The sequence below is a fragment of the Rhinopithecus roxellana genome, chromosome 11 (assembly GCF_007565055.1).
Source record: "Rhinopithecus roxellana isolate Shanxi Qingling chromosome 11, ASM756505v1, whole genome shotgun sequence".
Taxonomy (NCBI): domain Eukaryota; kingdom Metazoa; phylum Chordata; class Mammalia; order Primates; family Cercopithecidae; genus Rhinopithecus; species Rhinopithecus roxellana.
This window is the reverse complement of record NC_044559.1, coordinates 117306687-117319855: the sequence shown is the minus strand read 5'-3', so window position 1 is coordinate 117319855 and position 13169 is coordinate 117306687. Positions and strand designations below refer to the sequence as shown.

Here is a 13169-nt window from a genome sequence, read left to right as displayed (position 1 = left end):
TCCAATTGTTATTTATAAATCTATTGTTGGTCAATTCAATGCTCTTGTACTCGGCACAAATTCATTATCTGATGGTAATTTAATTATTATACGAGACGGTAATTTAATGCTACATTTCACCAACTAATGTGGTGACCTAAGGCATTATTTGTCATCACTCCATATGTGTGAGATATAAAGTTGATTAGAAGATGTCAAATTTCATACTATTATTTACAATGGTATGGGCTATAATATTGCCATAATATAGAGTCTGTGTGCTGAGTTCTGGAGTCAGAATGTCTGGTTTAGAATCTTAGTTAAGTGAGACTTTGGTTCTGTCTCCAGGTCTCAGTTTCCCCATCTGTAAAATGGGGGTAATAGTTTACCGACTTCACAGGTTATTATGAGGAATAAGTTACTTTGTGTTAAGCACACAGCACAGTGCTTGGCACATACTAAATATCCCTTAAATGTCAGCATTATTGTAATCATTCTCAATTTACAGTTCCACCGTCCACCCAGTTGCCTTGGGCAAAACTGTGCAATTCACCAATACTTCTTTCTCTTATCTGCATTGCACTATCTCCCAACCATGTCACCCAATGTATAATTATTTGCTAATCTCCTAAACAACTCTTTCCAATTAATAGCACTGTATCTTGTCAACAAATACTCATCATTTCTTGCCTAATATCCACAGTCTCCCAGCTTCTAATCTTGCCCCTATGAATCCATCTACACTACTCCCATTTAAAGCCCTTTCTGAACTTTTTCATTATCCCTAAGACGGTATCTAGAACAAGCATTCTTCGACCTTGGCAGTGTCTTCAAGTATGTCTCTCGCTGCTCCCCACACGCTTTCATCCCTTGGTAAGTGTGCTGCTGGAATGCCGATATGTACCACGCACCTTTCACACCTCCCATCTTTGCTCACTCCACCAGTACCATGCCATTCCAGACTACCACATCTTTAGAACATCTTCCTCACATTTTTTCTACTGGCTAAGAATAACCCTCCTGGAAAACCTCCTCAAACCCTGAGGCTCCTAAAGCACAAGGCATATATCTTTCTTTATATAAATCATGTTGTATAAAATTATATGTTTTTTATGTGTTTGCCCCTACTACTCAGTAAGCACCTTGAAGCTAAAGAAGACTCTCAAGTGTCTAACATAGTGCCTGGCACATGCTGACTGCAGTAAACTAAAATCAGAGACAAATAAATACATAAGCTTCAGTGGTCTCATAATACTAACAGTAACTGTCACTTATTATCACCTTATAATACTACCATCGCTAGAGGTAGCTTTAGAAAACTGTCATCAGTGACACCTTCCCCAACTAATAAGACTGTCCTAGGATGACGGAAGTCTGAAAAACGGTGAGCTTTAACACCAAAATTATATGTAACAAGAGATAGCCTCTCAGATATATATAAACTGAGCAGTGCTAAAAAACCTGCCTACCAAAAACAACAACAATCCTCACTGACCTTGATTTGCCGCTAGAAAGCTCGAGTCAAATACGCAGGACATCTCTAGTAAGGAGACCTCTAACCCTGGCTCTCACTCTTTCCAATTTCCTCATCCTACATTTGCTATACCAGCAATTCCTCATTTCCCCATTGAAACACACAAACACACATCTGTTTTTATATATTGATAAATAGATATTACATATTGCACCTTTATATATAGATATTTAAATGCCCTCTAAGCCTTTGTGAAGCCTTTGCAAGGAATTTTTAAAATACACCTAACTGATCTAATATAGTACTTGAAATTGTCAGTAACACTAAAACATGTATTTATAAAATATTTACTGAGTTCCTGTCCAGTGTAAAACTGTGTGCTACATAGGATGGCTATAAAGGTGAAAGAAACAGTGCCAGCTCTCAAGATAGTGCCGTTCAGTGGGGATACAAACAAGTAAAAAGGCAACTACCAGCCAGGAAATAGACAGAAGTACACACACAGTCCTCTGACAGCACACAGGAGGAACAGTGCTGACAGGTGGGAAAGCAAGGAAGATGTCCCAGTAAAAATGCAGCTAAGCTAACAACTAAAGAATATGCAGGAATGAGCCAGGACGGGAGGGCTAGATATTTCAAGAAAATGTTCTTCAAAAGACACCTATTGAAATAAACGTGTTCCTTGAGAGGTGACATTAATAGCTACACTCTATAGGTGGGATTGGGCCCATGCCAGGGATTTCACATCCCGCCTGCAGAAGCAGTCACTCACAGAGAACAGCAGCAGGGCGCCACAGTGCTACAGAACTTCACTGTTAAAGCACCTACCAACAGGTTATCTCATTCACGAAGATAATTTCCCAAGGTCCTGACCTTGAAGAATGAGTCTCAAGTAATCTCTAGTAACAAGGTAGGTAGAGGAGCATGTGACATAGTCAGACAGAGGACTAGCTGGAGAGAGGTGGCAGTTCTGGCTAATACTAAAATAGCTCAAGGGTCCTATTAAGTCGGGAACCCTAGTGTTTTCTCAACAATTCCTACCTTCTACCCACTTTGTATCTAGTTGTAAAGCAATATGCTACTCTAAGAACAGCTGCTTGCTTATTTTCCATAAGGGTATTCATTTCCACCAGATTTCAACTTAAAAAAAAATCCTGCAAGAGAGCAAGCTACACTTAACATCTTTTTCTAACATACATAACCCACTAGGGAATGCCCTGTTTTCTGAGACTTAGGCCTTGCCATCATCCCCGTTAAGGTCACTTCGGGATACTAACCTGACAACCAAATAATGCTTGAAAATCCCCAAGCATCTCCAACACGTAACTCTTTGAGGATGAATAGTGCAATAGAGAGGGCAGTACAGGAAAATTCCTGGGCAATCCTTTCCTGCTGGAAAGGTTTCTAGAAGTTGTGCCTGTGCTACCTAGAAACTTCTATTGCCAGCTAGAATATCGTAACTTCTAGAATACACGTTGGTAAATTCTTAAAAGCCTATCCTTTATTTGCTTCAAGGAAAAGATTTCAGCTTACAGTCCCATTAAAGCAGAAGAAAAAACACATAATAAGCATTTAACTACATGACAGAGAGCACTGTAAGTAAATGGCAAAAGTAAATGGGCCTCTGTCATCACATATTCAGCCATCTGCCTCCTGAGAAACAAGGGCGCTTATCTTCTTGTACCTTCTTGATTCAAATGGGGTACCTTCCTATAATATAAACTAAATTCCAAAATAGGGCAAAAATAAGAAAATATCTGTCTTAAAGAGACAGCTCAGAACTATAATTTTTAAATAACAGAATTTAAATTTTATATAAAATGTGTGGGAAAATGACAAATTATAGTCACTACATGTAAATTTCATCAAAGACATTATCAAATATCATAGATGCAAATAAAAACAACAATAAAAACTTATGGTAAGAGTAGTATTAAAAATATAGGGCTGAAACCAGATTACAGGAGTTGAGCGAGTGGGGAGCAGAGGACCAGCTTGCTGGCTGGTACTGGAACACCACAGAGGCTCTACTACTTGTTACCACGAATGGGGTGGCCACATGACGCTGATCACAGATATTTATTAGCCATATTTTAGAGTTATAGATAACTGGGGCACTTATCTATAGTTACAGATAACTATAGATAACTACAGCACTTAAGCAGCTGTAACAGCACTAACTCCAAACAAGAATCAACAGTCAAATTACTTGGGGTAAGCAGCCTGAGTCTGCTGACTAGGAAGGGCTGGGTTTGCGGACGGCGGGACGACTGCCTGGCTGAGAGAAGACAGCTGCTCCGGGGGAAGACTGTAGCTCTGGAGGTGGCTCATCTGCGCATTCCCTGCAACCAGGTAGGCACCACTTGGAGGAGGCCCTGCATACACCTGGGACAGTTAAAGAGAAATCATATTCAATTCTAAAATTTTAATAAGCATACTGAACTTTCTCTGTAGAGGTATTCGGTTACAAAAGCAAGAAAAATTACCACTCTGGAATCCTTTTATAAAAGTTACTTCTGTCAACAGGCATTTTGAAAAACGCTTTTCAATGAAATAGGCTGTTGATGGTTTTCATTTTTAGTTAAACATATGCTGAACTCATGTTTATCTCCATACTGAAGCATTAAAGAAACTTACCTTGAAACTTTATACTAATCTCCCTTTACATTAAATATATTTTAATATTCTGTATGTTGGTATTTTTTTAAGGAATCCCAAAGGACATTTAAAAAGTGTATTTGAACTCATTGTTTTGTAGCCATAGACTGCAATGGATACAAGTCACATTTCCTAAACTGCCACAGACTGCAATGGATACAAGCAATTTCCTTTGAAAAAACAACAACAAAAAACTATTAGTATAATCAGTATGTTATATACTGTAATTGCCAAGTAAAAAAATTCTGTTAAACTTTAATTCTAAACATTAGTTTCAGAAAGTTTCAAACAGCTATTCCAAATAATCTCAAATGCATTTGAGAATTTATTTATTTATTTATTTATTTATTTATTTATTTATTTATTTATTTATTTTAGAGGCAGGGTGTCGCTGTTGCCCGGGCTGGAGTGCAGTGGTGTGAACAAGGCTCACCGCAGCCTCGACCTTCTGGGCTCAAGTTATCCACCCACCTCAGCCTTTCGAGTTGCAGGGACCAAGGAACATGCCCCCAGCCTGGCTAATTTTTTTTGGTAGAGACAGGGTCTCACTATGTTGCCCAGGCTGGTCTTGAACTCATGGTCTCAAGCAATCCTCTTGCCTTGGCCTCCCAAATTACTGAGATTACAGGCATGAGCCACCACGTCTGACCGTGCATTTGAGAATTTAAAACAACATGGGCTTCTAAAAGCTTACCTGAGAACCAGAAACACCAGACGACTGCATATAATACGGCTGATTCTGTAACTTTGCATACATGGAATACATCGGATCTTCGTTCATTAACTTGGTATATAAGGAAAGTGCCTCCATCACTTTCACATTAAGTTCTGAGAGTTCTGAATGTTTTCTGAAACATGACACAGTAATTTGAAACATAGCTGTTCCTGAAATGATATAATGTTCTAAATACTGATACATCAAAATATCAAAAATAGCAAAAAGTAGTACTAGCAGACATTATTAAAAATTTCACCTATAACAAAAATATCCTGCATTTTAGCCCTGAAGCAACCCAAACTGTTTAAGGCTTACGTGCTGTGCTGAGGGAACTCCAGCTTATCGTACCTGACTGTACCAGAAATATCTTGGTTTCCCTACTTACTAACATATGGGTCATTTCTGAGCTCTGGTAATGCCACTTCAGCAAAGAGGATTACACCGCTAAGCCCTTGTTTTTAAAAGACCTATCTATGCTGGTCTTTTTGACTATATTGTAAAGGTCAATCAAATCCTCACTTTAAAGAAAAGGACAGATGAGTCTAATTCTCCACATCTAGCAGAAGACACATGAATGAGAATTGGTTCCTCCACAATATTTCTTTAAAAAAAAAAAAAAAAAAAAGGCAGTTATAGCCCACTTGCAGTTTATAGCGATAGCGTCAGTAAGGAAGGTACACAACATAAATGCACCCATGTTCTTTTACCTATCAATATCTTCCAGCTTTTCATCAATGAGAGGGCCCATCTGGTGACACATTGCTAAAATGACAAGATGTAAAGGAACATAAGAAAGTACAAGAAAAAAAAAATGTGAACCTTTGATAGATATTTGTATAATTTAAGGAATAAAAGATTTAATTTGGAGTAATAAAAATATACATTCGTTAACCTTAGTCTGCAGAATCCAAAATTGATTTTCTTAAAGTATAATGGTGACAACTTAATCTAAAATATTAGTCTCAAAATCTTAAAGTACCATTTTTCATTTTACAAGATTCTAAAATGTTGAATAGAACACTTAGTTTGGATAGAAAATTGTAAGAATTCAAATTCTACCCAAGGTCTAAACTGCATAAGAAAGGGAGCCCGGGTCAAGGAGAAGTGAGAAATGTTCCATTTTTAATATTATTCTCAAAACCCATTCTTCAACAGGACACCAGTTAGTAACCTCTAATTATTCTTTATTTGCAAGGTAAATAGAAAAGTTTTACCTTCAAGATGAAGTAGTTCTGGGAGGTCTGGCTGATCGTCACTGGGGTCTGTACTTTGCAACATCTGTAGCAACTGGTCCATTTTATCCTACAGGAATGAAGTAGTTAATATAAAAAGCAACCAACCTTTATGCAACTTTATGTTTTCACCTTATTAACTAGACAAACTTTCGAAATTCATAGTTATGGAGACTCCAATTTTGCTTTTATGTTTTCAGTGTCCCATGTATTTATTCTCTTTAGTACCACATGAAGTCAGAGCCTTGAAAGTGCTTCCTATATATTTTTGAAACTGCTCAGGAGGCTGAGGTGGGAGGATCACTTGAGCCAAGGAGGTCAAGACTGCAGTGAGCTATGATCTCACCACGCACTTCAGCCTGGACAACAGTGCAAGACCCTGTCTAAATAAATAAATAAATAATTAAATAAACAAACAAACCAACTGCTAACAGAGATTCTCTTAAGTGAGAAGAAATCGAGCCACATTTAAACTTACAGTGCGTGAGTTCTTCCACCTCTTATGTCATGCTAGAGGATTTTGCTTTGTTTCAGAGCAGCTTTAGCTTAGCCACGCCAACAAGTGTACTATCCATCTCAAGATGGCGTTGCTTCTGACTAACAACTTGTCATTCCTTCTCCCCCATGGTGAATACAGCAGCTGTTTCAGTAAGGCAGAGCTCAGCTGTATCACAGCTGCTCTTCTAAGTGGGACTCTCAGGATTTATTCTACATTTTCTTTCTACCAGTGTTTCCGTTAGTCATAAAAGGAAGGAGGAAGACTATCTATTTTCCTATGTGGGAAAGGCTGGAAGATACCTCAAACCAGTGACACAGATCTATTTTAGAATCTTCTGTTGTACAGACCAATGGAACTAATGAAACCATCATTACATAAACACATCTATATGATACATAAGTATATATGTATTTACAGTTTTTAAAAAATCAAAACAGATCTAGTCTACCATGACTACTACTAAAACAATTACAAACCTTTCTCCACGCATGGTTTTCACATGGTTATGCTACTATATATAGGTACATAGGGCAAACAAAGACTACTAATTCTAAGCAAAGTAATTACTTAAAATTTAAAAACTATGATTCTGTGTAAAAGGAAAATAGCTTGAGAAACAAATTAATCATCAGAGAGTGAAAGTGACGTAAGTATGCTAAAAAAAAAAAACTCTTCCCAAGTCAAAAGAATTCTGTATTTTGAAATGGATACCAATTTTCAATGTAAATTATTCACAATTTTCATTTTAAGCAGTCTTACAAAACAAAAATATGTCAGAAAGTGTGCCTACCACACACAAAAAAAGGTCAAATGAAAGTGAGAGTCCATTAACATACAGATGGTTTCTGTTTTGTTTGCTTACAGAACACTACACAATATTTAAAATTATTTAGTGTCATAGAAGTAGGGTTTCTGGATAGACAACTAGTCTGCCTCTGCAAGTTTTTTTTTTTTTTGAGACAGAGTCTCACTGTCCCCCAGGCTGGAGCGCAGTAGCATGATCTTGGCTCACTGCAACCTCTGCCTCCCAGATTCAAGTGATTCTCCTGCCTCAGCCTCCCAAGTAGCTAGGATTACAAGCGCGCACCACCACGCCCAGCTAATTTTTGTATTTTTAGCAGAGACAGGGTTTCACCATGTTGGCCAGGATGGTCTCGATCTCCTGCCCTCATGATCCGCCCGCCTTGGCCTCCCAAAGTGCTGGGATTACAGGCGAGAGCCACTGCACCCGGCCAGCATTTTCTTATACAATGCAATCAGTCAAACATCACTTCCCCTAGCCCAGGTGGATTCCTTGTCCTTAGCACAGTCTTCCATAGTCTGTTTCACTCTTCAAATTTTGTTTCTGCCTCCCACAAAAGACTGCTAAAAGCCCATAAACTACCCTTCACATATTTCAGAGATAACATCTCATTTTTCATACGTTTAAAATGTTACAAAGAATAAGATTTCCAGGAGATTAAGCGTTGACGTTTTAAAATGAAACAGTCAAAAATTCCTTTAAATATAGCCAAAGGAATTTAAACACCATAGCAATCTGCACTCACCATTACCATTCAAAAAACAGTCTCTGTCATGTATTTCAAATTGTTTTTCTCCTTGAACTTATCATATTTCCACTCAATTTCCCCCCCCCCAAAATTTTATCCTAATATACTTGAAAGTTTTCTAGTGATGACCATATGAGATTTCTTTGCACTAAAAATATGTAAATTGATGATAATACTCTCGGTGTTAGATACATTCATATGTATATGGTAATGATTATATTTATTATTAATACATAAAGGGTCAAAACAACATTAACTATATTTCAAGTTTTGAAAAGTAGAATGAGCCAGGATTCAGCATCAGTTCTATTCCTATTTTTCGTTTTTATAGTTGCAAGTGAGGAGAAATTTTGTTTATATAATCAAGCTATTATGGCAATTTCATTAAGTTCTTTCAGTGCCTTCTGAAAGATGGAACGGAGTGACAGTGGTCTGTCATTAAAAATTATTTTTAATGATCTACTAGCTGAAAATTCATTTTGGTCCTATTTTTTAAAAACAAAAAATATGAAACCATCTCAGCTGTATTAACTAGTCATTAGAGCCATTCCTTTCTTAATCCAAACACCAATATTTGGAACCATCCCTGGTAATTCTTATACTCTGAGGCAATGTACCACGGCAATCTTCACTATGGGCAAGTGGTAAGCCTTTTTTCTGTAAAGTGGGAGAGAAGACTTGAAAAGGGAGAGGAGCGGGGGAAAAACGACAAATGGTAGGAGAGAATGTTCTCAGGCAGATCAATTTTAGGAAAGAGTGCTATGGTAAATGAGGATCTGAAAAGATTCTCTTTAAACTATCTATACCAGGGGCCAAGCAAACTTTTTCCGTCATGGCCAGCCAGTAAATATTTCAGGCTTTGCAGGCCATATGATCTATCTCTGTTGCTACTACTCAATTCTTCCACTGCAGCTCAAAAGCAACCAGACAATGTATAAATAAATGTATCTGTGTTCCAATAAACAGGCAACAGGCTAAATTTGGCCTGAGAGTTTGCCAACCCCTGATCTATACAATGTGACACTTGAAAAATCCTGAATGGTTTGCTAGTTGCATAATTTAATTTATTAAGTTAATTCAACAGTTATGTTAATGTTATTTTTAAAACACGGTATTAAGTTTGAGTAGAAAAAGACAACCACAAACATGTTATTTTTTCATAAACACACTTAAAGATGAAAAAGGTAGCCAGTTTCAATCTTTTCTTTATATGTAGCAACAGCAGATGTTTCTATAAAGCTTAACTAAATAGGAGTGATTAACTTAATTCAAGAAATCTCAAATTTAAATCCAATAATACAAATTTGGGTACCATTATGTGGCTCCAAAAATTATGGTGTGTCACCAAGTTGACATTATATTTTTGAGCATAATTACTAAAAATATACATTGTTTCAGGTGTGACAATGACATATGAAGACATTTAATATAAAATTAGCATAAGCTCTTCCTCAAATACTAGAATGTGGTCAATACGAGGAGCCATGAATCATCTCCAATGATATTCAATATATTAGCACTGCTTTTATAAAATGATTTATGTAGAAGTAATTTAATGACAATTTTATTTTTAGAACAGTAATTTATTTGTTTCAACAGACAGTCAACGAGTGTCCCTTCCTCAGTAATGTGCAAAATAAACTAATTTATATCCTCGTCGAGTATGCCAGGAAACAGGAGTTCTCGCATGGTACGAATAGGAGTGTAAAAACCTGTTTTGCTCAACAATTTGACAGTATCTATTAACATGGAAAACACACAAATCCTTCAACTCAACAGTTTCACTCCTGGGTATCTACCCTAAAGAAACACAAAGATAGATATAAAAAAAAAATCTCGCTACAGCACTGTAAAAGCTGTAAACAACCTAGGCATTCAACAATAGATTAAATAAATCATGTTAAGGTCACTCTACAGAATATTCAGCAGGAATTTAAAATAATGAGGCTCTGACATGGCAAACAAAGGACTGGAGAGGAAGTTTAAAAAACAATCTGCATCGTCTACATTGCTTGAATTTTTGTAACAAAAAAAACACAAGAATTTTTGCAACAAAAAAACTCAAGTAATCAATTTTCTTTTTAAGCAAAACCATTTAAATTTCAATATAAAGTACCAACGCCTATCACCATGGAAACCACTTACTTCATCAATAAAGGCTGGTTCCGGCTCTGGTTCTATTGTCTCTACCTGAACATCATCACTAAATTGTACCGTCTTCTTCTCTGTTTTAACTGTAAGATACGTAAAAGTTATCTTTTTTTATAATACATTTAAAATTCTACTTTAAAGCACTTTAACTTCCAAGAGAGATTTGGGGATTTTTCTTATATTCCCAGCAAGCTAAAAGGCACAATTTAGGAAATAACTGAGTTGCAGATTTTGGCAGTAATAACAAAACATTACTTTATGAAATTGGATTTCTTAATTTTTCTTGTAAACAGTTTACATTTTCCATAAAAACAGATTTCACTAATAATAAGAGTTGTATTTCTGAAAAAAGATTAATCACCTACTACATATCAGAGTTTAGTAAGCTGGAGGACAAAAGCAAAGTTTTACAATGGCCTAAATGAATTCTGCAATTTAAAATAAACCCTCTTTTTAAATTACCAATCCTTCAAGAAAAAATCTCATTTGACAGGAAAAAAAAATCTGGTTTGATAGAAAATCCACACTACTCCAATGTAATGAATGGGAAAATCAGCTATATATTCTCTGGCATGCCACTTAGGCTTTTAGAGAATGACGTCCATGCCAGTGGAGAACTTTGCAAGTGGCCTTGGCAGGGATCTCAGTTTTCCGACAAATCAGCCTGTACTTTCTAGTTATGTAATATTACCATTTGACAATAATAAGTGGTCATTGAGGGATCAACAATCCATTGGCCGGAAGCACATAGTTCTCCTACTCACCAAAGCTATCTTTAAAAACGATTTAACGTAACGATAGCTATATAACAAACTCCAAATACTACTGAAAGGCACATACAACTCTACTAAACAAACTTCCTTTCTATTCTTTTTAATCCTTGCATCAATGTGGTCGATCAATTCATAAAAATATTAGGAATCATGATGGAAAGGGAGATGGGAGGGGGCAATTTAAGGAAGGGAAATAATGTTTATTAAACTATTGAATATGCTTGATGGAATATTACATTTCCTCCTGTGAATCTCCAAAACAATCCTATGAGATATGCCCTTTTTATAAATAAGGTAGTTTGGAAAGATGAAAAACTCTTGTGAAAGAGAAAGCGAATAAATGACAAAGCCTGGATTTGAATCCCAATCAATCTTGCTCTACTAGCCCATACTCCTGGAATCCGGCCTGTGCCTGTGATTTTACCCTAAGAACATGAAATCCAATCACTTGGTTACTCTGTGTTGTGTGCTTCTGTATAACACAGAAATAGCTTAATTTCCAACCTAAGAAATATAATCGTTCCATTCAAGTCACCAAAAGCAAAATTCTACATACAAAAAAAAGTTTCAGCTGATTCAGTTTCCTATAAAGGAAAAGAAACATCTGCTGCAGACATTTTTGCTTTTTATATCTTGAGCTATTACAAGTAGAAAGCTGGGCTAGCACTGCATTGGCCATTACCCACAAGAAAACACATGGCAGACTTCATATTCTAACAGCTCTCGATGCACAAGTTTGTAGCCCCTTTTCTCACAGGAACTAATACTATGTGTGTGTGAAAAAAATATTATTTATATACAATATATAACAAAAAGATTTCACACTATTTTACTGTATCTCCAAAGCAAAAGCAAGCTAAATAGGGCAGCCATTTCTATTTGACAGGCTAAGTGAAGTGGGCTTCTATTTCCTCAAAAGAATGATGTTCTGGGGATCATGCTAGCACCTGCTCTCCACGCTTGAGAACTACAACCCCATTACATTTCTTTTAGATTCTCTTCAGTTTCTCTTTTAGATTGTCCAGAGTGAAAAACATGAGGAAAACTTGAAAACTCATATTGAAGCTGCATTGCTATACGACTGAAAAAAAAAAAAAAGATGAAATGGCTCCAGGATCTACATGAGATCCTGGACCTTATCTTGAACAGAACTCCAAGCAATTCTATCCTCTCCAGGAACTGATTCAGGACAAAAAAAAAAAAAGTACAAAAACAAACAAAACATCATTACTAGCCCAGGTTATTAAAAAGTCAGCATACTACGCAATGCCATTTAAATAAGGCTGACATGTTTTTGAACTCTCACAGACATAGAAAACATCATTGAAAGACTGGGTCTCACCAATGTGTCTCTATAAACATGACACCAGACACCCTGGCAGTACTATGAGAGTGCGTCATTTTCTTAAAGATCTGTAATTTCTGGTTTGCTGTTCAAGCCTCCTCTTGAAAGAGAAGTGAAGTGTCTCTTTATTGTTAACATATATATTTCTGTATCATTTATTCTATAAAGTAGCATGTATTGTAAGATTTACTATTAGGAGCTACTGGAAATAAAAAGATGACCAGGACAAAGATTTTTTTTCTTAAATTTCTTATAAACTAAAAAACACCTAAGCATCTTGTGGTTTGTAATTTTCTTTGATCCCTTCTATCTAGCATTAAAAAAAGATAGTATGAGCTATTTTGCCAAACAACTATAGCATATCAACCTATACATAGAAGCTGTTTAAAAATTTTAAAGAGTCAGCACATTACACAATGCCATTTAACCAACACAGATCTATTTTTCTGTTTTCCTAAATAGAGGGAGATTATGACTTAAACTTTGCTTGATGACTAAACTCATCATTATGAAGATTCATTAAAGCACAGTATTATGTAGAAACACAGTAAACTGTCTCTCACTACTTTGACCGACTATGTCTCCTGAAACTGTTAAGCCTGCCACTGGTATCACTTTTTCTCCACGGCCCCACTTTCTAGTTTATTATCCTAGTCAGCAGGGTTTGTAAATCAAACAAACTTTTATATGATTAGTAAAAATGGTTCCTTCTGAATATCTGACATGTTGCTTGGAGATCACTGTTTTCAAGTCTGGGACTACACACTAGAGAAACGGTCCCAACCTTTGA

At 36.4% G+C, this 13169-nt stretch overlaps 1 protein-coding gene across 4 annotated transcripts in view; it reads right to left on the bottom strand.

Moving 5' to 3' along the window:
* Positions 1-13169, bottom strand: part of STAM (signal transducing adaptor molecule) — an 84490-nt gene that overhangs the window by 16050 nt on the left and 55271 nt on the right. For all 4 annotated transcript variants that reach the window (XM_030940989.1, XM_030940988.1, XM_010354749.2 and 1 more), the window contains 5 exons: positions 10256-10344; positions 6044-6131; positions 5537-5591; positions 4806-4959; positions 3663-3838 (listed from right to left, as the gene is read on the bottom strand). In XM_030940989.1, the coding sequence (XP_030796849.1) occupies positions 3663-3838; positions 4806-4959; positions 5537-5591; positions 6044-6131; positions 10256-10344 (562 nt within the window). The remainder of the gene's footprint in view (positions 1-3662; positions 3839-4805; positions 4960-5536; positions 5592-6043; positions 6132-10255; positions 10345-13169) is intronic.